At 50.0% G+C, this 22,480-nt stretch overlaps 1 protein-coding gene across 4 annotated transcripts in view; it reads left to right on the top strand.

Annotated features, from left to right (window-relative positions):
• Positions 1–22,480, top strand: part of LOC112219908 (rho GTPase-activating protein 29-like) — an 88,721-nt gene that overhangs the window by 8,627 nt on the left and 57,614 nt on the right. For all 4 annotated transcript variants that reach the window (XM_042329164.1, XM_042329163.1, XM_042329165.1 and 1 more), the window contains one exon: positions 14,735–14,878. In XM_042329164.1, coding sequence (XP_042185098.1) covers positions 14,735–14,878 — 144 coding nt within the window. The remainder of the gene's footprint in view (positions 1–14,734; positions 14,879–22,480) is intronic.

Below are 22,480 nucleotides of genomic sequence, written 5' to 3'. Positions count from 1 at the left end.
AAGTAGGGGCGTGTAGGGGCATGAGGGAGAAGTAGGGGCGTGTAGGGGCATGAGGGAGAAGTAGGGGCATGAGGAGAAGTAGGGGCATGAGGAGAAATAGGGGCATGAGGAGAAGGGGCATGAGGGAGAAGTAGGGGCGTGTAGGGGCATGAGGGAGAAGTAGGGGCGTGTAGGGGCATTTTAGGGGCATGAGGGAGAAGTAGGGCGTGTAGGGGCATGAGGGAGAAATAGGGGCATGAGGGAGAAGTAGGGGCGTGTAGGGGCATGAGGGAGAAGTAGGGTAGGGGCATGAGGGAGAATAGGGGTGTGTTTTAGGGGTGTGTAGGGGCATGAGGGAGAAGTAGGGGCGTGTAGGGGCATGAGGGGAGAAGTAGGGGTGTGTAGGGGCATGAGGGAGAAGTAGGGGTGTGTAGGGGCATGAGGGAGAATAGGGGCGTGTAGGGGCATGAGGGAGAAGTAGGGGCGTGTAGGGGCATGAGGGAGAAGTAGGGGCGTGTAGGGGCATGAGGGAGAAGTAGGGGCGTGTAGGGGCATGAGGGAGAAGTAGGGGTGTGTAGGGGCATGAGAGAAGTAGGGGTGTGTAGGCTCTCAATCCATGTCAATGTTTTATTTCCCCCCCCCCCCAAAATGTAATTTAGATGTTTTTTGGGGTGTAATTCCCCTTTAATTGCTCATCTAGCAAGAAAGGAATGTGTCGGTCTAGCAATGTCTCTGCTGTTAGGCCTACTACTGTAGAACATGTCATGACAGAGTTTGTAAAAACAATTGCAATTGGCACCCAATTGATACAAACATTCATGATATAGCCTACTGTAGTTCTGTCAGATAAACCTAATTTGAAATGTACATTTAATTGTGAAGGTTTATGGGGAAAGTCTTTCTGTTTTACCCACAAGACATCGGTTATCGTTAACATCGCTACCATGGCGACTTACGGTAGACAAAACGTGCTAACCAAACAGACAGACAGGAAGTATTGCTGGAAGTTCATTGGCAGATGTTGTGTTGCGTTTTGCTTTTTAAGAGAAACAGTGGTCAACAACACACTCTCTCCCTGTAGGCTAAAGGACCAGAGAGCACGTTTGAATTGATTCAACAACGGCTGATACAGGAGCGAACAGGTTTCAGACCACAAACACCAAGATGTTTGCCTTGGCCTTAGACTAAGCCCTGAAGTGCAACTGTAAAAAGCATTAGTGCGAAACACACACACACACACACACACACACACACACACACAGTCACACACACACAGTCACACACACACACAAACACACACACACACACACACACACACACGTCACACACAGTCACACACACACACACACACAGTCACACACACACACACACACAGACAGTCACACACACACACACAGTCACACACACACACACAGTCACACACACACACACACACAGTCACACACACACACAGTCACACACACACGCACACACACACACAGTCACACAGTCACACACACACACACACACACACACAGTCACACACACACACAGTCACACACACACACACAATAATAGTTTAGCTCAGTGAGTCATTGAGTTGCAGAAAAGGCATTTCTCCAATTGAATTCTAGGGGAAGAGCCTGAGGCTTCTTCTACTCAACATCCTGCCGCAGTATCACTGGCTCCAGATTGGCTTTATCACAAACGACTCAACAAGACCACAGGCATATGGAAGAAGATTTAGATTACAGTATGGGTTTTGTCTAATGCTGTATCTGAGATGTGTAATTCCATGGTAATTAACTATAAAATCTGTTACATTTCTTTCTTCAAATTACGGTTCTCTGTTTTGTTTTCCCAGTTGTTTTCTTCATGTTTTCAAGATCACACTTTTCTAATAGAAAAACAACACAATTGAGGAAGAGATGGAGCATGAGAGACAGACGGGGAGAGAGAGAGACAGGGAGAGGGAGAGGGAGAGAGAGGGAGAGACAGGGTGAGAGAGAGACAGACGGAGAGAGAGGAAGAGACAGGGAGAAATGGGGAGAGAGACAGGGATAGAGAAAGATAGAGAAAGATAGAGAGAGACAGGGATAGAGAGAGAGAGACAGGGATAGAGAGAATGGAGAGAGAGAGAGAGAGAGAGACAGGGAGAGAGAGAGACAGAGAGAGAGAGAGAGAGAGACAGGGAAAGAGAGAGACAGGGATAGAGAGAGAGAGACAGGGAGAGAGAGAGAGAGACAGAGAGAGAGAGAGAGAGACAGGGATAGAGAGAGAGACAGGGAGAGAGAGAGAGAGACTGGGAGACAGAGAGAGACAGAGAGAGAGACAGGGAGAGGGAGAGAGAGACTGGGTGAGAGAGAGAGAGAGACAGGGATAGAGAGAGAGACAGGGAGAGAGAGAGAGAGAGAGGAAGAGACAGGGAGAAATGGGGGAGAGAGAGAGACAGGGATAGAGAAAGAGAGAGACAGGGATAGAGAGAGAGACAGGGAGAGAGAGAGAGAGACTGGGAGACAGAGAGAGACAGAGAGAGAGACAGGGAGAGAGAGAGAGAGACTGGGTGAGAGAGAGAGAGACAGACAGGGATAGAGAGAGAGAGAGAGAGAGAGAGAAGAGACAGAGGAGAAAGACAGGGAGAGAGAGAGAGACAGGGACAGAGAGAGAGACAGAGAGAGAGAGAGACAGAGAGAAGAGACAGGGAGAACAGAGAGGGAGACAGAGAGAGAGACAGGGAGAGAGACAGAGAGAGAGACAGGGACAGAGAGAGAGACAGGGAGAGAGAGAGAGAGACTGGGAGACAGAGAGAGACAGAGAGAGAGACAGGAGAGAGACAGAGAGAGAGACAGGGAGAGAGAGAGACAGAGAGAGCCAGAGAGAGACAGAGAGAGAGACAGAGAGAGAGACAGAGACAGAGAGAGAGACAGAGAGAGAGAGAGAGAGAGAGAGAGACAGAGAGAGAGACAGAGAGAGAGAGACAGAGAGAGAGACAGAGAGAGAGACAGAGAGAGAGACAGAGAGAGAGAGACTGGGAGACAGAGAGAGAGAGACTGGGAGACAGAGAGAGACAGGGAGAGAGACAGAGAGAGAGACAGAGAGAGAGACAGAGAGAGAGAGAGAGACTAATTGACAAACAAACAAACCAAAACAAACGCAAAGTCTTCTCATGCTTTTGACCCAACCAAATCATGAGAAAACAAAAAGATAGTTACTTGACACATTGGAAAGAATTAACAAAAAAAAACAGAGCAAACTAGAATGCTATTTGGCCCTAAACAGAGAGTACACAGTGGCAGAATACCTGACCATCATACAGACTCAGTGAGCATAGCCTTGCTATTGAGAAAGGCCACCGTAGGCAGACCTGGCTCTCAAGAGAAGACAGGCTATGTGCACACTGACCCCAAAATGAGGTGGAAACTGAACTGCACTTCCTAACCTCCTGCCCAATTTTAGAGACACATATTTGTTTATTTCACTTTTGTATATTATCTACTTCACTTGCTTTGGCAATGTTAACATATGTTTCCCATGCCAATAAAGCCCCTTGAATAGAATTTAATTGAATTGAGAGAGAGACAGGCAGACATGGAGCGACAGGGAGAGATGGAGCGAGAGAGAGAAATCTAATCAAATCTAATTTATTTGTCACATATACATGGTTAGCAGATATTAATGCGAGTGTAGCGAAATGCTTGTGCTTCTAGTTCCGACAATGCAGTAATAACCAATGAGTAATCTAACCTAACAATTCCACAACTACTACCTTATACACACAAGTGTAAAGGGATAAAGAATATGTACATAAAGATATATGAATGAGTGATGGTACAGAGCAGCATAGGCAAGATGCAGTAGATGGTATCGAGTACAGTATATACATATGAGATGAGTATGTAAACAAAGTGGCATAGTTAAAGTGGCTAGTGATACATGTATTACATAAGGATGCAGTAGATGATATAGAGTACAGTATCTACGTATGCATATGAGATGAATAATGTAGGGTATGTAAACATTATATTAGGTAGCATTGTTTAAAGTGGCTAGTGATATATTTTTACATCAATTCCATCAATTCCCATTATTAAAGTGGCTGGAGTTGAGTCAGTGTGTTGGCAGCAGCCACTCAATGTTAGTGGTGGCTGTTTAACAGTCTGCTGGCCTTGAGATAGAAGCTGTTTTTCAGTCTCTTGGTCCCAGCATTGATGCACCTGTACTGACCTCGCTTTCTGGATGATAGCGGGGTGAACAGGAAGTGGCTCGGGTGGTTGTTGTCCTTGATGATCTTTATGGCCTTCCTGTGACATCGGGTGGTATAGGTGTCCTGAAGGGCAGGTAGTTTGCCCCCGGTGATGCGTTGTGCAGACCTCACTACCCTCTGGAGAGCCTTACGGTTGAGGGCGGTGCAGTTGCCATACCAGGCGGTGATACAGCCCGCCAGGATGCTCTCGATTGTGCATCTGTAGAAGTTTGTGAGTGCTTTTGGTGACGAGCCGAATTTCTTCAGCCTCCTGAGGTTGAAGAGGCGCTGCTGCGCCTTCCTCACGATGCTGTCTGTGTGAGTGGACCAATTCAGTTTGTCTGTGATGTGTATGCCGAGGAACTTAAAACTTACTACCCTCTCCACTACTGTTCCATCAATGTGGATAGGGTGGTGCTCCCTCTGCTGTTTCCTGAAGTCCACAATCATCTCCTTTGTTTTGTTGACGTTGAGTGTGAGGTTATTTTCCTGACACCACACTTCGAGGGCCCTCACCTTCTCCCTGTTGGTCGTGTCGTCGTTGTTGGTAATCAAGCCTACCACTGTAGTGTCGTCCGCAAACTTGATGATTGAGTTGGAGGCGTGCGTGGCCACGCAGTCGTGGGTGAACAGGGAGTACAGGAGAGGGCTCAGAACGCACCCATGTGGGGCCCCAGTGTTGAGGATCAGCGGGGTGGAGATGTTGTTACCTACCCTCACCACCTGGGGGCGGCCCGTCAGGAAGTCCAGTACCCAGTTGCACAGGGCGGGGTCGAGACCCAGGGTTAAATGCTGAGCTGTAGTCGATGAACAGCATTCTCACATAGGTATTCCTCTTGTCCAGATGGGTTAGGGCAGTGTGGTTGTGATTGCGTCTTCTGTGGACCTATTGGGGCGGGAAACAAATTGGAGTGGGTCTAGGGTGTCAGGTAGGGTGGATGTGATATGGTCCTTGACTAGTCTCTCAAAGCACTTCATGGTGACGGAAGTGAGTGCTACGGGGCGGTCAGTGGCACTGTATTGCAAAAAAGTAATTTAGTCTGTCTGGGAGCAAGACATCCTGGTCCGCGACGGGGCTGGTTTTCTTTTTGTAATCCGTGATTGACTGTAGACCCTGCCACATACAGTACCTCTTGTGTCTGAGCCGTTGAATTGCGACATAAACAACATTCTAGGTCTACCTTTAAGTTTACTTGTTGTTAGGCTGTATCATCCTCCCTCCTCACGAGGGACAGAAATTAGAAAATATCTTAAAATTATGCTGAATAACAAGACACTAGGCAATATTTATTAAACATACAGAATGAAAATAATTTCAGTAGAATGAAAATCTAAATGTTATGATATTTAGTCAACTAATAGTAGAGAATGTTTGACCAGAAATCAAAATCAAGCCTTCGCTTATTTCTAAATTGTAGGAAAAATGTATATTTAAACTTAATATAAAAAAATATATATATATAGGCTTTAATTGTACACCTCATGGGAGGAGTGCCTATGAACTTCAGATGGTGTTGGTTCATGGGTCCTTTTACATGGAATTTTAACACCCCTTTATGTTAAATGACACATATTTGAAATGCATAACTCAAGGTCATTTATAGTCTAGTTATGACGTCTATCTTTTTTCTTTCTTTCTCAGATAGTGAAGAGGTTTTTCCTCTTAGACAGAAAAGCAATAACAGGCCCAGCCAATTCACGGATTGAATTGCATTCCTATAGAGACATGAGCAAACCTCAACTCTGGTTAACACCGAGACTACTCCCTTGGAAGAGGAGGGGTGTGTGTCGGGTACGTTGAGCAGAGGATCAAGTTGAGAGGCATGGGCCTGATCTGGGTGTAAACAAACCAAAACCGAAATTGAATTGCATTCCTGTGGACGGAGAATTTCCATGTCCAATTGTACAGGAATGTGACTGGAATCGACTCTGGTCAGGGTTTAGACGAGCAGGCAGGGGTGAGGGGGTATCGCAAAGGGCCTGATCTGGGGGTAAACAAACATTGGACAGACTGAGCGGGAAGCATGGGTGGCTTAGGGGGGTCAGATATCTCACTCGACACCAGAAACGACACACACACACACATACGCACACACACAGAACCAAAAGACAAGGTGCCCTCGGTTGTGTCAGCAAGGGGTCTTCATGTAAACCATATGGTGTAGTGACCAGTCCAGGGAGTTGTAGTGATCAGCCCAGGGAGTTGTAGTGATCAGCCCAGGGAGTTGTAGTGATCAGCCCAGGGAGTTGTAGTGACTAGTCCAGGGAGTTGTAGTGACTAGCCCAGGGAGTTGTAGTGACTAGACCAGGGAGTTGTAGTGACTAGTCCAGTGATCAGCCCAGGGAGTTGTAGTGACCAGTCCAGGGAGTTGTAGTGACCAGCCCAGGGTCCAGGGAGTTGTAGTGACTAGTCCAGGGAGTTGTAGTGACTAGCCCAGGGAGTTGTAGTGACTAGTCCAGGGAGTTGTAGTGACTAGTCCAGGGAGTTGTAGTGACCAGCCCAGGAGTTGTAGTGACCCCAGCCCAGGGAGTTGTAGTGACTAGTCCAGGGAGAGTGACCAGCCCAGGGAGTTGTAGTGACCAGCCCAGGGAGTTGTAGTGACCAGCCCAGGGAGTTGTAGTGACCAGCCCAGGGAGTTGTAGTGATCAGCCCAGGGAGTTGTAGTGACCAGCCCAGGAGGAGTGATCAGCCCAGGGAGTTGTAGTGATCAGCCCAGGGAGTTGTAGTGACCAGCCCAGGGAGTTGAGTGACCAGCCCAGGGAGTTGTAGTGACCAGCCCAGGGAGTTGTAGTGACCAGTCCAGGGAGTTGTAGTGACCAGCCCAGGGAGTTGTAGTGACTAGTCCAGGGAGTTGTAGTGACTAGTCCAGGGAGTTGTAGTGACTAGCCCAGGGAGTTGTAGTGACTAGTCCAGGGAGTTGTAGTGACCAGCCCAGGGAGTTGTAGTGACCAGCCCAGGGAGTTGTAGTGACCAGCCCAGGGAGTTGTAGTGACCAGCCCAGGGAGTTGTAGTGACCAGCCCAGGGAGTTGTAGTGATCAGCCCAGGGAGTTGTAGTGACTAGTCCAGGGAGTTGTAGTGACCAGCCCAGGGAGTTGTAGTGACCAGCCCAGGGAGTTGTAGTGACTAGTCCAGGGAGTTGTAGTGACTAGTCCAGGGAGTTGTAGTGACCAGTCCAGGGAGTTGTAGTGACCAGCCCAGGGAGTTGTAGTGACTAGTCCAGGGAGTTGTAGTGACCAGCCCAGGGAGTTGTAGTGACCAGCCCAGGGAGTTGTAGTGACTAGTCCAGGGAGTTGTAGTGACCAGCCCAGGGAGTTGTAGTGACCAGCCCAGGGAGTTGTAGTGACTAGTCCAGGGAGTTGTAGTGACCAGCCCAGGGAGTTGTAGTGACTAGTCCAGGGAGTTGTAGTGACCAGCCCAGGGAGGTGTAGTGACTAGTCCAGGGAGTTTAGTGACTAGTCCAGGGAGTTGAGTGACCAGCCCAGGGAGTTGTAGTGACCAGCCCAGGGAGTTGTAGTGACCAGTCCAGGGAGTTGTAGTGACCAGTCCAGGGAGTTGTAGTGACCAGCCCAGGGAGTTGTAGTGACTAGTCCAGGGAGTTGTAGTGACTAGTCCAGGGAGTTGTAGTGACTAGTCCAGGGAGTTGTAGTGACTAGCCCAGGGAGTTGTAGTGACCAGCCCAGGGAGTTGTAGTGATCAGTCCAGGGAGTTGTAGTGACTAGTCCAGGGAGTTGTAGTGACCAGCCCAGGGAGTTGTAGTGACCAGTCCAGGGAGTTGTAGTGACCAGTCCAGGGAGTTGTAGTGACCAGTCCAGGGAGTTGTAGTGACCAGTCCAGGGAGTTTAGTGACCAGCCCAGGGAGTTGTAGTGACCAGCCCAGGGAGTTGTAGTGACTAGCCCAGGGAGTTGTAGTGACCAGCCCAGGGAGTTGTAGTGACCAGCCCAGGGAGTTGTAGTGATCAGCCCAGGGAGTTGTAGTGACTAGTCCAGGGAGTTGTAGTGACCAGCCCAGGGAGTTGTAGTGACCAGCCCAGGGAGTTGTAGTGACTAGTCCAGGAGTTGTAGTGACTAGTCCAGGGAGTTGTAGTGACCAGTCCAGGGAGTTGTAGTGACCAGCCCAGGGAGTTGTAGTGACCAGCCCAGGGAGTTGTAGTGACTAGTCCAGGGAGTTGTAGTGACCAGCCCAGGGAGTTGTAGTGACCAGCCCAGGGAGTTGTAGTGACCAGCCCAGGGAGTTGTAGTGACTAGTCCAGGGAGTTGTAGTGACTAGCCCAGGGAGTTGTAGTGACTAGTCCAGGGAGTTGTAGTGACTAGTCCAGGGAGTTGTAGTGACCAGCCCAGGGAGTTGTAGTGACCAGCCCAGGGAGTTGTAGTGACTAGTCCAGGGAGTTGTAGTGACTAGTCCAGGAGTTGTAGTGACTAGTCCAGGGAGTTGTAGTGACCAGTCCAGGGAGTTGTAGTGACCAGCCCAGGGAGTTGTAGTGACCAGCCCAGGGAGTTGTAGTGACCAGCCCAGGGAGTTGTAGTGACCAGTCCAGGGAGTTGTAGTGACTAGTCCAGGGAGTTGTAGTGATCAGCCCAGGGAGTTGTAGTGACCAGTCCAGGGAGTTGTAGTGACCAGTCCAGGAGTTGTAGTGATCAGCCCAGGGAGTTGTAGTGACCAGTCCAGGGAGTTGTAGTGACTAGTCCAGGGAGTTGTAGTGATCAGCCCAGGGAGTTGTAGTGACCAGTCCAGGGAGTTGTAGTGACCAGTCCAGGGAGTTGTAGTGATCAGCCCAGGGAGTTGTAGTGACCAGTCCAGGGAGTTGTAGTGACTAGTCCAGGGAGTTGTAGTGATCAGCCCAGGGAGTTGTAGTGACCAGCCCAGGGAGTTATAGTGACCAGCCCAGGGAGTTGTAGTGACCAGCCCAGGGAGTTGTAGTGACTAGTCCAGGGAGTTGTAGTGACCAGCCCAGGGAGTTATAGTGACCAGCCCAGGGAGTTGTAGTGACCAGCCCAGGGAGTTGTAGTGATCAGTCCAGGGAGTTGTAGTGACCAGTTCAGGGAGTTGTAGTGACCAGCCCAGGGAGTTGTAGTGACCAGCCCAGGGAGTTGTAGTGACTAGTCCAGGGAGTTGTAGTGACCAGTCCAGGGAGTTGTAGTGACCAGTCCAGGGAGTTATAGTGACCAGCCCAGGGAGTTGTAGTGACCAGCCCAGGGAGTTGTAGTGACTAGTCCAGGGAGTTGTAGTGACTAGTCCAGGGAGTTGTAGTGACCAGTCCAGGGAGTTGTAGTGATCAGCCCAGGGAGTTGTAGTGATCAGCCCAGGGAGTTGTAGTGACCAGCCCAGGGAGTTGTAGTGACCAGCCCAGGGAGTTGTAGTGATCAGCCCAGGGAGTTGTAGTGACCAGCCCAGGGAGTTGTAGTGATCAGCCCAGGGAGTTGTAGTGACCAGCCCAGGGAGTTGTAGTGACCAGCCCAGGGAGTTGTAGTGACCAGCCCAGGAGTTGTAGTGACTAGTCCAGGGAGTTGTAGTGACCAGCCCAGGGAGTTGTAGTGACCAGTCCAGGGAGTTGTAGTGACCAGCCCAGGAGTTGTAGTGACCAGCCCTAGTGACCAGCCCAGGGAGTTGTAGTGACCAGCCCAGGGAGTTGTAGTGACCAGCCCAGGGAGTTGTAGTGACTAGTCCAGGGAGTTGTAGTGACTAGCCCAGGGAGTTGTAGTGACTAGTCCAGGGAGTTGTAGTGACTAGTCCAGGGAGTTGTAGTGACTAGTCCAGGGAGTTGTAGTGACTAGTCCAGGGAGTTGTAGTGACTAGTCAGGGAGTTGTAGTGACCAGCCCAGGAGTTGTAGTGACCAGCCCAGGGAGTTGTAGTGACCAGCCCAGGGAGTTGTAGTGACTAGTCCGGGAGTTGTAGTGACTAGTCGGGGAGTTGTAGTGACTAGTCCGGGAGTTGTAGTGACTAGTCCGGGAGTTGTAGTGACTAGTCCGGGGAGTTGTAGTGACTAGTCCGGGAGTTGTAGTGACTAGTCCGGGAGTTGTAGTGACTAGTCCGGGAGTTGTATGACTAGTCCGGGAGTTGTAGTGACTAGTCCGGGGAGTTGTAGTGACTAGTCCGGGGAGTTGTAGTGACTAGTCCGGGAGTTATGTGAATAGACCGGGAGTTGTAGTGACTAGTCCGGGGTGTTATAGTGACTAGTCCGGGTGTTATAGTGACCAGCCCAGGGAGTTGTAGTGACTAGCCCAGGGAGTTGTAGTGACTAGTCCAGGAGTTGTTGACTAGTCCAGGGAGTTGTAGTGACCAGCCCAGGGAGTTGTAGTGACTAGTCCAGGGAGTTGTAGTGACCAGCCCAGGGAGTTGTAGTAACAAGCCCAGGGAGTTGTAGTGACCAGCCCAGGGAGTTGTAGTAACAAGCCCAGGGAGTTGTAGTAACAAGCCCAGGGAGTTGTAGTGACTAGTCAGGGAGTTGTAGTGACCAGTCCAGGGAGTTGTAGTGACCAGTCCAGGGAGTTGTAGTGACCAGTCCAGGGAGTTATAGTGACTAGTCCAGGGAGTTATAGTGACTAGTCCAGGGAGTTGTAGTGACTAGTCCAGGGAGTTGTAGTGACTAGTCCAGGGAGTTGTAGTGACTAGTCCAGGGAGTTGTAGTGACTAGTGCAGTGACTAGCCCAGGGAGTTGTAGTGACCAGTCCAGGGAGTTGTAGTGACTAGACCAGGGAGTTGTAGTGACTAGACCAGGAGTTGTAGTGACTAGACCAGGGAGTTGTAGTGACTAGACCAGGGAGTTGTAGTGACCAGTCCAGGGAGTTGTAGTGACCAGTCCAGGGAGTTGTAGTGACCAGTCCAGGGAGTTGTAGTGACTAGTCCAGGGAGTTGTAGTGATCAGCCCAGGGAGTTGTAGTGACCAGCCCAGGGAGTTATAGTGACCAGCCCAGGGAGTTGTAGTGACCAGCCCAGGGAGTTGTAGTGACTAGTCCAGGGAGTTGTAGTGACCAGCCCAGGGAGTTGTAGTGATCAGCCCAGGGAGTTGTAGTGACCAGCCCGGGAGTTGTAGTGACCAGCCCGGGGAGTTGTAGTGACTAGTCCGGGGAGTTGTAGTGACTAGTCCGGGAGTTGTAGTGACTAGTCCGGGAGTTGTAGTGACTAGTCCGGGGAGTTGTAGTGACTAGTCCGGGAGTTGTAGTGACTAGTCCAGGGAGTTGTAGTGACTAGTCCGGGGAGTTGTAGTGAATAGTCCGGGGAGTTGTAGTGACTAGTCCGGGGTGTTATAGTGACTAGTCCGGGGTGTTATAGTGACTAGTCCGGGGTGTTATAGTGACCAGCCCGGGGAGTTGTAGTGACTAGCCCAGGGAGTTGTAGTGACTAGTCCAGGGAGTTGTTGACTAGTCCAGGGAGTTGTAGTGACCAGCCCAGGGAGTTGTAGTGACTAGTCCAGGGAGTTGTAGTGACCAGCCCAGGGAGTTGTAGTAACAAGCCCAGGGAGTTGTAGTGACCAGCCCAGGGAGTTGTAGTAACAAGCCCAGGGAGTTGTAGTAACAAGCCCAGGGAGTTGTAGTGACTAGTCCAGGGAGTTGTAGTGACCAGTCCAGGGAGTTGTAGTGACCAGTCCAGGGAGTTGTAGTGACTAGTCCAGGGAGTTATAGTGACTAGTCCAGGGAGTTATAGTGACTAGTCCAGGGAGTTGTAGTGACTAGTCCAGGGAGTTGTAGTGACCAGTCCAGGGAGTTGTAGTGACCAGTCCAGGGAGTTGTAGTGACTAGTCCAGGGAGTTGTAGTGACTAGTCCAGGGAGTTGTAGTGACTAGTCCAGGGAGTTGTAGTGACTAGTCCAGGGAGTTGTAGTGACTAGCCCAGGGAGTTGTAGTGACCAGTCCAGGGAGTTGTAGTGACTAGACCAGGGAGTTGTAGTGACTAGACCAGGGAGTTGTAGTGACTAGACCAGGGAGTTGTAGTGACTAGACCAGGGAGTTGTAGTGACCAGTCCAGGGAGTTGTAGTGACCAGTCCAGGGAGTTGTAGTGACCAGTCCAGGGAGTTGTAGTGACTAGACCAGGGAGTTGTAGTGTCCAGTCCAGGGAGTTGTAGTGACTAGTCCAGCCGAGGAGGGTGGGTGGAGGGTCAGCCAATTTATGTTCAAAGGTTTAGCCTAGCCAATTATCTCCCTTACTTCCTTTTAAATGGAACACTAGAGCTGAGGGAGGAGGAAGAGGGGGAGGATGAGGAGGAAGAATAGGAGAAGGAGGAGGGTAGATTAGGCCTAATTTTGTTTGACTGGGGGATGTTTCTCTTAGTCTCACAGCTGTTCTCTTCTCGTGCGGAGTGCTAGCCTGTAGATTCATCATGTTTCTGTGCTGGAAGTTTCACTATAAACTAGCAGCACTATGTTTAGAAGCACACCCATTTCTGCATGCTGTGTTACTAATACTAAGGTGTGTCATTTTGTCTGTAATGAAACTGTTATTCAGGTTCATGAGTTCACCTCAACCACTTCCACCCAAAATATTTTCTGAAAATACTGAACATTTCCTCTGTATATGGGTGGACACCATGCCTGTGTGTGTGTGTGTATGTGTGTGACTGTATGTGTGTGACTGTGTGTGTGTGTGTATGTGTGACTGTATATATGTGTATGTGTGTGTGTGTGTGTGTGTGTGACTGTATGTATGTGACTGTGTGTGTGTGTATGTGTGACTGTATATATGTATGTATGTATGTGTGTGTGTGTGTGTGTGTGTGTGTGAGAGAGAGGGGAGGGAGGGGGGGTGGCGTGTTGGACCCTGCCCCCCCCACACACACTGGCTCTCCTAGTTTTCACTCCCACTGTAATTCCATTGCCTTTCCAATACATGCCGCCTCTTCGCTCATCCTCCTGGTGCAGTTGTGTCTGCAGAGGGCTCGGTAGAAAAACAGACCGCTCTGGTGTTTCATATCGTCAGTCCTAGGTGGTGAGACATGAACTCACCTACTGTCTGGTGCCCAATCCCTAGACCCACAACAGATTACTGCACACAGAGACAAGACAAAATCCCCTCCTGTTTCAGCTGTTTCTGCCCACTGTGTAGCTGTCAACAACCCTGTTAGAATTCAGGGGAGATCCGTTGAGACGGTTCGTAGTGAAAGGATAACTCAGGGGAGATCCGTCAAGACGGTTCGTAGTGAAAGGATAACTCAGGGGAGATCCGTCAAGACGGTTCGTAGTGAAAGGATAACTCAGGGGAGATCCGTCAAGACGGTTCGTAGTGAAAGGATAACTCAGGGGAGATCCGTCGAGACGGTTCGTAGTGAAAGGAGATCCGTCGAGACGGTTCGTAGTGAAAGGAGATCCGTCGAGACGGTTCGTAGTGAAAGGAGATCCGTCGAGACGGTTCGTAGTATAAGGAGATCCGTCGAGACGGTTCGTAGTGAAAGGAGATCCGTCGAGACGGTTTGTAGTGAAAGGAGATCCGCCGAGACGGTTCGTAGTGAAAGGAGATCCGTCGAGACGGTTCGTAGTGAAAGGAGATCCGTCGAGACGGTTCGTAGTGAAAGGAGATCCGTCGAGACGGTTCGTAGTGAAAGGATAACTCAGGGGAGATCCGTCGAGACGGTTCGTAGTGAAAGGATAACTCGTGAGATCCGTCGAGACGGTTCGTAGTGAAAGGATAACTCAGGGGAGATCCGTCGAGACGGTTCGTAGTGAAAGGATAACTCGTGAGATCCGTCGAGACGGTTCGTAGTGAAAGGATAACTCAGGGGAGATCCGTCGAGACGGTTCGTAGTGAAAGGAGATCCGTCGAGACGGTTCGTAGTGAAAGGAGATCCGTCGAGACGGTTCGTAGTGAAAGGAGATCCGTCGAGACGGTTCGTAGTGAAAGGAGATCCGTCGAGACGGTTCGTAGTGAAAGGAGATCCGTCGAGACGGTTCGTAGTGAAAGGAGATCCGTCGAGACGGTTCGTAGTGAAAGGAGATCCGTCGAGACGGTTCGTAGTGAAAGGATAACTCAGGGGAGATCCGTCGAGACGGTTCGTAGTGAAAGGAGATCCGTCGAGACGGTTCGTAGTGAAGGCCTCCCGGGTGGCGCAGTGGTCTAAGGCACTGCATCACAGTGCTAGCTGTGCCACCAGAGTAAATACTAAAAAGAATGCCATGCGTTGCATCCTCTCTGCCGATTGGTGACCTACGGTTCACAATGTAACCGGTCGTAGTTCTGATCCCTCACAGATATGGCTGATATGTAGTCTGGAATTTCAACAACTATAGATTCTAAACATATTTTAAAAATTATCCAAACAAACATATTTTTTTAAATATTTTTTTTATATAATTCACTACAAAACAGTTAGACCTAAGAGGCTGGGTGGTGATCACCTTTCCTTTAGGCTTCTCAGTGGGGAACCGTCATGCACCTGACATATTTAGGAGTTTGTGCTTGGTGACTGTGGTGCAATCATTATTGTTTCAGATTTCTTTCCTATGTTAATATACTTACTTGACAGATCTGTTATTCTTTCTCATCTGTTTTTAATAAAAAAAATGTTACTTGACAGATCTATTTCTCCTTGTCCTCTCTTCCAGAAAGCCACGAGAGACTCCCTCAGCGGGTACAGGAGCGGTTGAGCGAGCTGCTCCGTGTTCTCAAGTCTGTCATCGGCAAACACCAGACCCTCAACTCTGTAGACATCCTCAGGGCTGCCGGCACCGTCATCACTAAGGTCAAAGGTTAGTATCCTTTCATCCGCACATCTTTTCTTTAAATATATATTTTAAAAAATATTAAAAAACATCCCTTTTTCAGGACCCTGTCTTTCAAAGATCATTTGTAAAAATCCAAATAACTTCACATATCTTCATTGTAAAAGGATTAAACACTGTTTCCCATGGTTGTTCAATGAACCATAAACAATTAATGAACATGCACCTGTGGAACGGTCATTAAGACACTAACAGCTTACAGACGGTAGGCAATTATGGTCACAGTTATGAAAACACTAAAGAGGCCTTTCTACTGACTCTGGAAAAACACCAAAAGAAAGATTCCCAGGGTCCCTGCTCATCTGCGTGAACGTGCCTTAGGCATGCTGCAAGGAGGCAGATGTGACCAGGGCAATAAATTGCAATGTCCGTACTGTGAGATGCCTACAGGCTACAGGGAGACAGGACGGACAGCTGATCGTCCTCGCAGTAGCAGACCATGTGTATCAACACCTGCACAGGATCGGTACATCCGAACATTTCACCTGCGGGACAGGTACAGGATGGCAACAACAACTGCTCGAGTTACACCAGGAACGCACAATCCCTCCATCAGTGCTCAGACTGTCCGCAATAGGCTGAGAGGCTGGACTTGTAGGCCTGTTGTAAGGCAGGTCCTCACCAGACATCACTGGCAACAGTGTCGCCTTTGGGCACAAACCCAACATCGCTGGACCAGACAGGAATGGCAAAAAAGTGCTCTTCACTGACGAATTGCGGTTTTGTCTCACCAGGGGGTGATGTTCGGATTCGCATTTATCGCCGAAGGAATGAGTGTTACACCGAGGCCTGTACTCTGGAGCGGGATTGATTTGGAGGTGGAGGGTCCGTCATGGTCTGGGGTGGTGTGTCACGGCATCATCGGACTGAGCTTGTTGTAATTGCAGGCAATCTCAATGCTGTGCGTTACAGGGAAGACATCCTCCTCCCTCATGTGGTACCCTTCCTGCAGGCTCATCCTGACATGACCCTACAGCATGACAATGCCACCAGCCATACTGCTCGTTCTCTTTTTGATTTCCTGCAAGACAGTAATGTCAGTGTTCTGCCATGGCCAGCGAAGAGCCCGGATCTCAAACCCATTGAGCACGTCTGGGACCTGTTGGATCGGAGGGTGAGGTCTAGGGCCGTTCCCCCCAGAAATGTCTGGGAACTTGCAGGTGCCTTGGTGGAAGAGTGGGGTAACATCTCACAGCAAGAATTGGTAAATCTGGTGCAGTCCATGAGGAGGAGATGCACTGCAGTACTTAATGCAGCTGGTGGCCACTCCAGATACTGACTGTTACTTTTGATTTTGACCCTCCCCCCCTTTGTTCAGGGACATTATTCCATTTCTGTTAGTCACATGTCTGGAACTTGTTCAGTTTATGTCTCAGTTGTTGAATCTTGTTATGTTCATACAAATATTTACATGTTAAGTTTTCTGAAAATAAACTCAGTTGAGAGTGGAGGACGTTTCTTTTTTTGTTGCTGAGTTTATATTCTTTATTTTATTGAGATAGGAAAGGTAGGAGAAATCGAGAGTCAGAAGAGAAGTTGTTCAGATTCGATCCCATGCTGACTCCGGTAGCCTGGGCTGTACATACAGGCCATCTCATATGCACACTTCTGATTGGCTCTTCTGAGAAATCCACACTTCTGATTGGCTCTTCTCAGAAATCCACACTTTTGATTGGCTCTTTTGAGATGTGACTTTCCCCAACAGTACTTTTGATTGTTCAAGATCTTTAAAGCCTACATATCCTGCTCAGCAAGCAATCAGTGGACTTTACCTTATGTTATTTATTTAAACATTTAAACAAAAAATTACACAACAGTATAATTCACACACCTAGATTGGCTCTTTCGAAAAGATTGGTTTCCTTCAACTGTTCATGAGGAAAGATCGATCTAGGAAGACGTCCTTTTGACTGCGTTGGGACGCGTCTGTTAAGAGGTAGCACTCAGCCTAATAGTACTTCTGATAGTTCTGATGTCACACAGAACTGATCATTGTCTGAACGGTGCCACGCTGACAAAGAAACCCACAGTTTCTACTTCCTACTTTCTAGTCTCTTGTCCCTGAAACCAGAGATTTTCTGTGCACTCCAAGACAACGGAAAATAAAGTATTCTTCTTCTTCTTCAGTCTACCTTAATGATTAGCTACAAACCAGACGCTATTTTATCATCTGCTCGAAATGTCTTTCCTCTGAGGGGGGAGATTCTTCGTTTGGCTTCGGCACGAGAATGTTCCAGAACGGTGTAGAACTCTGGGTCCCAAATGGCACCCTCATCTCTACATAGTCCTACGGGTCTTGGTCAAAAGTACTATTTAGGGAATCCTGTTCTAGCGATCGTCGGATTTGCATTCCAGCTTCATGCGGCGGTTGGCGTGGTATTGACTCAGTGTTCGGCAGACAGATAGCTGCCTATCTCTGATCTGAGCATCATTCTGACCCAGAATGCATCTCCCTCATGTTGACACTGAGAGGTGCTTCAAGAATATGCTCAGAATGCGGAAAGGGAACCAAGAAGAAGGAATCGTCGTCACGATGGAAACCAGGCATCCTGTCAGGTGTTTTCCTTTTAGTTCTTCAGTTCATTCCCTAGACCCTCAAGTAGTGAATGTCACTCTAGTGCAGAGGTATTCAAAGTCAGGGTCGTGACCCAGGAACTGCAGTGGGGTCACCCCCCCCCCCAAAAAAAAGATACTAAAATGTTATAAATTGGAACCCAAAAATAAGAGTACAAATTATTGTATGGGACAATATATACAAGCGTTTTTGAGAAAGATCATTTAAAAAAATATATATATATTTTTTTTTTATTGAGTAACTGTATTTATTGATTTCTTTTCATTTTGATGAGAGATGAAAATGTAATGAATTTAAGATTATTTGTTGATGTAATAATCAAAAAGTACCGATTTTTAAGGTCATTAGATTTGGGGTCGCAAAAAAATATTGGGGAAAATGTCTTTGGACATTCTGACGGAAGAAATGGGCTGAAAAAGTTTGAATACCAGCTGTTGTAGTGGAAATATCAAGGAGAGCAAGAGTTGTATTTGACAATGAATCAACTTTATTGTTCCTTCACCTTTAAATCAGTCTTCTATTACAAACAGTTCTGAATCCTGGCCACTAGGAGGTGAGCTGTGTTTGGTTCTGCTTGGACATGGAGGACACATGGGGGACACATGGAAGACACATGGGGGACACATGGAAGACACATGGAAGACACATGGGGGACAGATGGAAGACACATGGAGGACACATGGAAGACACATGGGGACACGTGGAGGACACATGGAAGACACATGGGGGACACATGGAAGACACATGGGGGACACATGGAAGACACATGGAGGACACATGGAAGACACGTGGAGGACACGTGGAAGACACATGGGGACACATGGAAGACACATGGGGGACACATGGAGGACACATGGGGACATGTGGAGGACACATGGGGACACGTGGAGGACACATGGAAGACACATGGGGACACGTGGAGGGCACATGGGGACATGTGGAGGGCAGATGGGGACACGTGGAGGACACGTGGAGGGCACATGGGGACACGTGGAGGGCACATGGGGACACGTGGAGGGCACATGGGGACACATGGAGGACACATGGAGGACACATGGGGACACGTGCAGGACACGTGCAGGACACATGGGGACACGTGGAGGACACGTGGAGGACACATGGGGACACGTGGAGGACACATGGGGACACGTGGAGGACACATGGGGACACGTGGAGGACACATGGGGACACGTGGAGGACACGTGGCGGACACATGGGGACACGTGGAGGACACGTGGAGGACACATGGGGACACGTGGAGGACACATGGGGACACGTGGAGGACACATGGGGACACGTGGAGGACACGTGGAGGACACATGGGGACACGTGGAGGACACATGGGGACACGTGGAGGACACATGGGGACACATGGAGGACACATGGGGACACGTGCAGGACACGTGCAGGACACATGGGGACACGTGGAGGACACATGGGGACACGTGGAGGACACATGAGGACACGTGGAGGACACATGGGGACACATGGAGGACACATGGAGGACACGTGCAGGACACATGGGGACACGTGGAGGACACATGGGGACACGTGGAGGACACATGGGGACATGTGGAGGACACGTGGGGACACGTGGAGGACACGTGGAGGACACATGGAGGACACGTGGAGGACACATGGGGACACGTGGAGGACACATGGGGACACGTGGAGGACACATGGGGACACGTGGAGGACACATGGGGACACGTGGAGGACACATGGAGACACGTGGAGGACACATGGGGACACGTGGAGGACACATGGGGACACGTGGAGGACACGTGGAGGAAACATGGGGACACGTGGAGGATACATGGGGACACGTGGAGGACACGTGGAGGACACGTGGAGGACACATGAGGACACATGGAGGACACATGGAGGACACATGGGGACACGTGCAGGACACATGGGGACACGTGGAGGACACGTGGAGGACACGTGGAGGACACATGGGGACACGTGGAGGACACATGAGGACACGTGGAGGACACATGGGGACACATGGAGGACACATGGAGGACACATGGGGACACGTGCAGGACACATGGGGACACGTGGAGGACACATGGAGGACATGTGGAGGACACATGGAGGACACATGGGGACACGTGGAGGGCACATGGGGACACGTGGAGGACACATAGGGACACATGGAGGACACATGGAAGACACATGGAGGACACGTGGAGGACACATGGGGACACGTGGAGGACACATGGGGACACATGGAGGACACATGGAGGACACATGGAGGACACATAGGGACACGTGGAGGACACATGGGGACACGTGGAGGACACATGGGGACACGTGGAGGACACATGGGGACACGTGGAGGACACATGGGGACATGTGGAGGACACATGGAGGACACGTGGAGGACACATGGGGACACGTGGAGGACACATGGGGACACGTGGAGGACACATGGGGACACGTGGAGGACACATGGGGACACGTGGAAGACACATGGAAGACACATGGGGACACGTGGAAGACACATGGAGGACACATGGGGACACGTGGAGGACACATGGAAGACACATGGGGACACGTGGAAGACACATGGAGGACACATGGGGACACGTGGAGGACACATGGAAGACACGTGGAGGACACGTGGAGGGCACGTGGAGGACACGTGGAGGGCACGTGGAGGACACATGGAAGACACATGGGGACACGTGGAGGACACATGGGGACACGTGGAGGACACGTGGAAGACACGTGGAAGACACATGGAGGACACATGGAAGACACATGGGGACACATGGAAGACACGTGGAGGACACGTGGAGGGCACGTGGAGGACACATGGAAGACACATGGGGACACGTGGAGGTCACATGGAAGACACGTGGAGGACACATGGGGACACGTGGAAGACACATGGAAGACACATGGGGACACGTGGAAGACACATGGAAGACACATGGGGACACGTGGAAGACACATGGAAGACACATGGAGGACACATGGGGACACGTGGAGGACACGTGGAGGACACATGGGGACACGTGGAGGACACATGGAAGACACGTGGAGGACACATGGGGACACGTGGAGGACACGTGGAAGACACGTGGAGGACACGTGGAGGACACGTGGAGGGCACGTGGAGGACACATGGAAGACACATGGGGACACATGGGGACACGTGGAGGACACGTGGAGGACACGTGGAGGACACATGGAAGACACGTGGAGGACACATGGGGACACGTGGAAGACACATGGGGACACGTGGAGGACACATGGGGACACGTGGGGACACGTGGAGGACACATGGAAGACACATGGGGACACGTGGAGGACACATGGAAGACACGTGGAGGACACATGGAGGACACATGGAGGACACATGGAGGACACATGGAGGACACATGGAGGACACATGGAGGGCACGTGGAGGACACATGGGGGACACATGGAGGACCCCGAACTTACAGGAAGAAAACAAAAACAAAAAAAGTCCAACGGAACACATGACCAACCTGTTGAGAATGCTACTCAGTTCTCTTCTACCAAAACCCTTCCAACAAGCAGATCTAACCAGCAGATCTAATCAGCAGATCTAACCAACAGATCCAACCAGCAGATCCAACCAGCAGATCCAACCAGCAGATCTAACCAGTAGATCCAACCAGCAGATCTAACCAGCAGATCTAACCAGCAGATCTAACCAGCAGATCCAACCAGCAGATCCAACCAGCAGATCCAATCAGCAGATCTAACCAGTAGATCCAACCAGCAGATCTAACCAGCAGATCCAACCAGCAGATCCAACCAGCAGATCCAACCAGCAGATCCAACCAGCAGATCCAACCAGCAGATCCAACAGCAGATCCAACAGCAGATCCAACAGCAGATCCAACCAGCAGATCTAACCAGTAGATCCAACCAGCAGATCCAACCAGCAGATCTAACCAGCAGATCCAACCAGCAGATCCAACCAGCAGATCCAACCAGCAGATCCAACAGCAGATCCAACCAGCAGATCCAACCAGCAGATCTAACCAGCAGATCCAACCAGCAGATCTAACCAGCAGATCCAACCAGCAGATCTAACCAGCAGATCTAACCAGCAGATCCAACCAGCAGATCCAACCAGCAGATCCAACCAGCAGATCCAACCAGCAGATCTAACCAGCAGATCCAACCAGCAGATCTAACCAGCAGATCCAACCAGCAGATCCAACCAGCAGATCCAACCAGCAGATCTAACCAGCAGATCCAACCAGCAGATCCAACCAGCAGATCCAACCAGCAGATCTAACCAGCAGATCCAACCAGCAGATCTAACCAGCAGATCTAACCAGCAGATCTAACCAACAGATCCAACCAGCAGATCCAACCAGCAGATCCAACCAGCAGATCTAACCAGCAGATCCAACCAGCAGATCCAACCAGCAGATCCAACCAGCAGATCTAACCAGCAGATCCAACCAGCAGATCTAACCAGCAGATCCAACCAGCAGATCCAACCAGCAGATCCAACCAGCAGATCCAACCAGCAGATCCAACCAGCAGATCCAACCAGCAGATCTAACCAGCAGATCCAACCAGCAGATCTAACCAGCAGATCTAACCAGCAGATCCAACCAGCAGATCCAACCAGCAGATCCAACCAGCAGATCCAACCAGCAGATCTAACCAGCAGATCTAACCAGCAGATCCAACCAGCAGATCTAACCAGCAGATCCAGGAGTATAAATGTTGTTTACGAACATCACAACGTTCAGCCGTACTGACAAGTCACTTTATGACGTAGATTCAGTACAGAAACCAGCTGCATCCATTGATGTTTTATACTGGAGCTGGGCGATATGGACAGAAACCAGCTGCATCCATTGATGTTTTATACTGGAGCTGGGCGATATGGACAGAAACCAGCTGCATCCATTGATGTTTTATACTGGAGCTGGGCGATATGGACAGAAACCAGCTGCATCCATTGATGTTTTATACTGGAGCTGGGCTATATGGAC

Source organism: Oncorhynchus tshawytscha, linkage group LG10 (genome assembly GCF_018296145.1).
Source record: "Oncorhynchus tshawytscha isolate Ot180627B linkage group LG10, Otsh_v2.0, whole genome shotgun sequence".
Lineage (NCBI taxonomy): Eukaryota > Metazoa > Chordata > Actinopteri > Salmoniformes > Salmonidae > Oncorhynchus > Oncorhynchus tshawytscha.
This window is presented reverse-complemented; position numbering and strand designations above follow the sequence as displayed.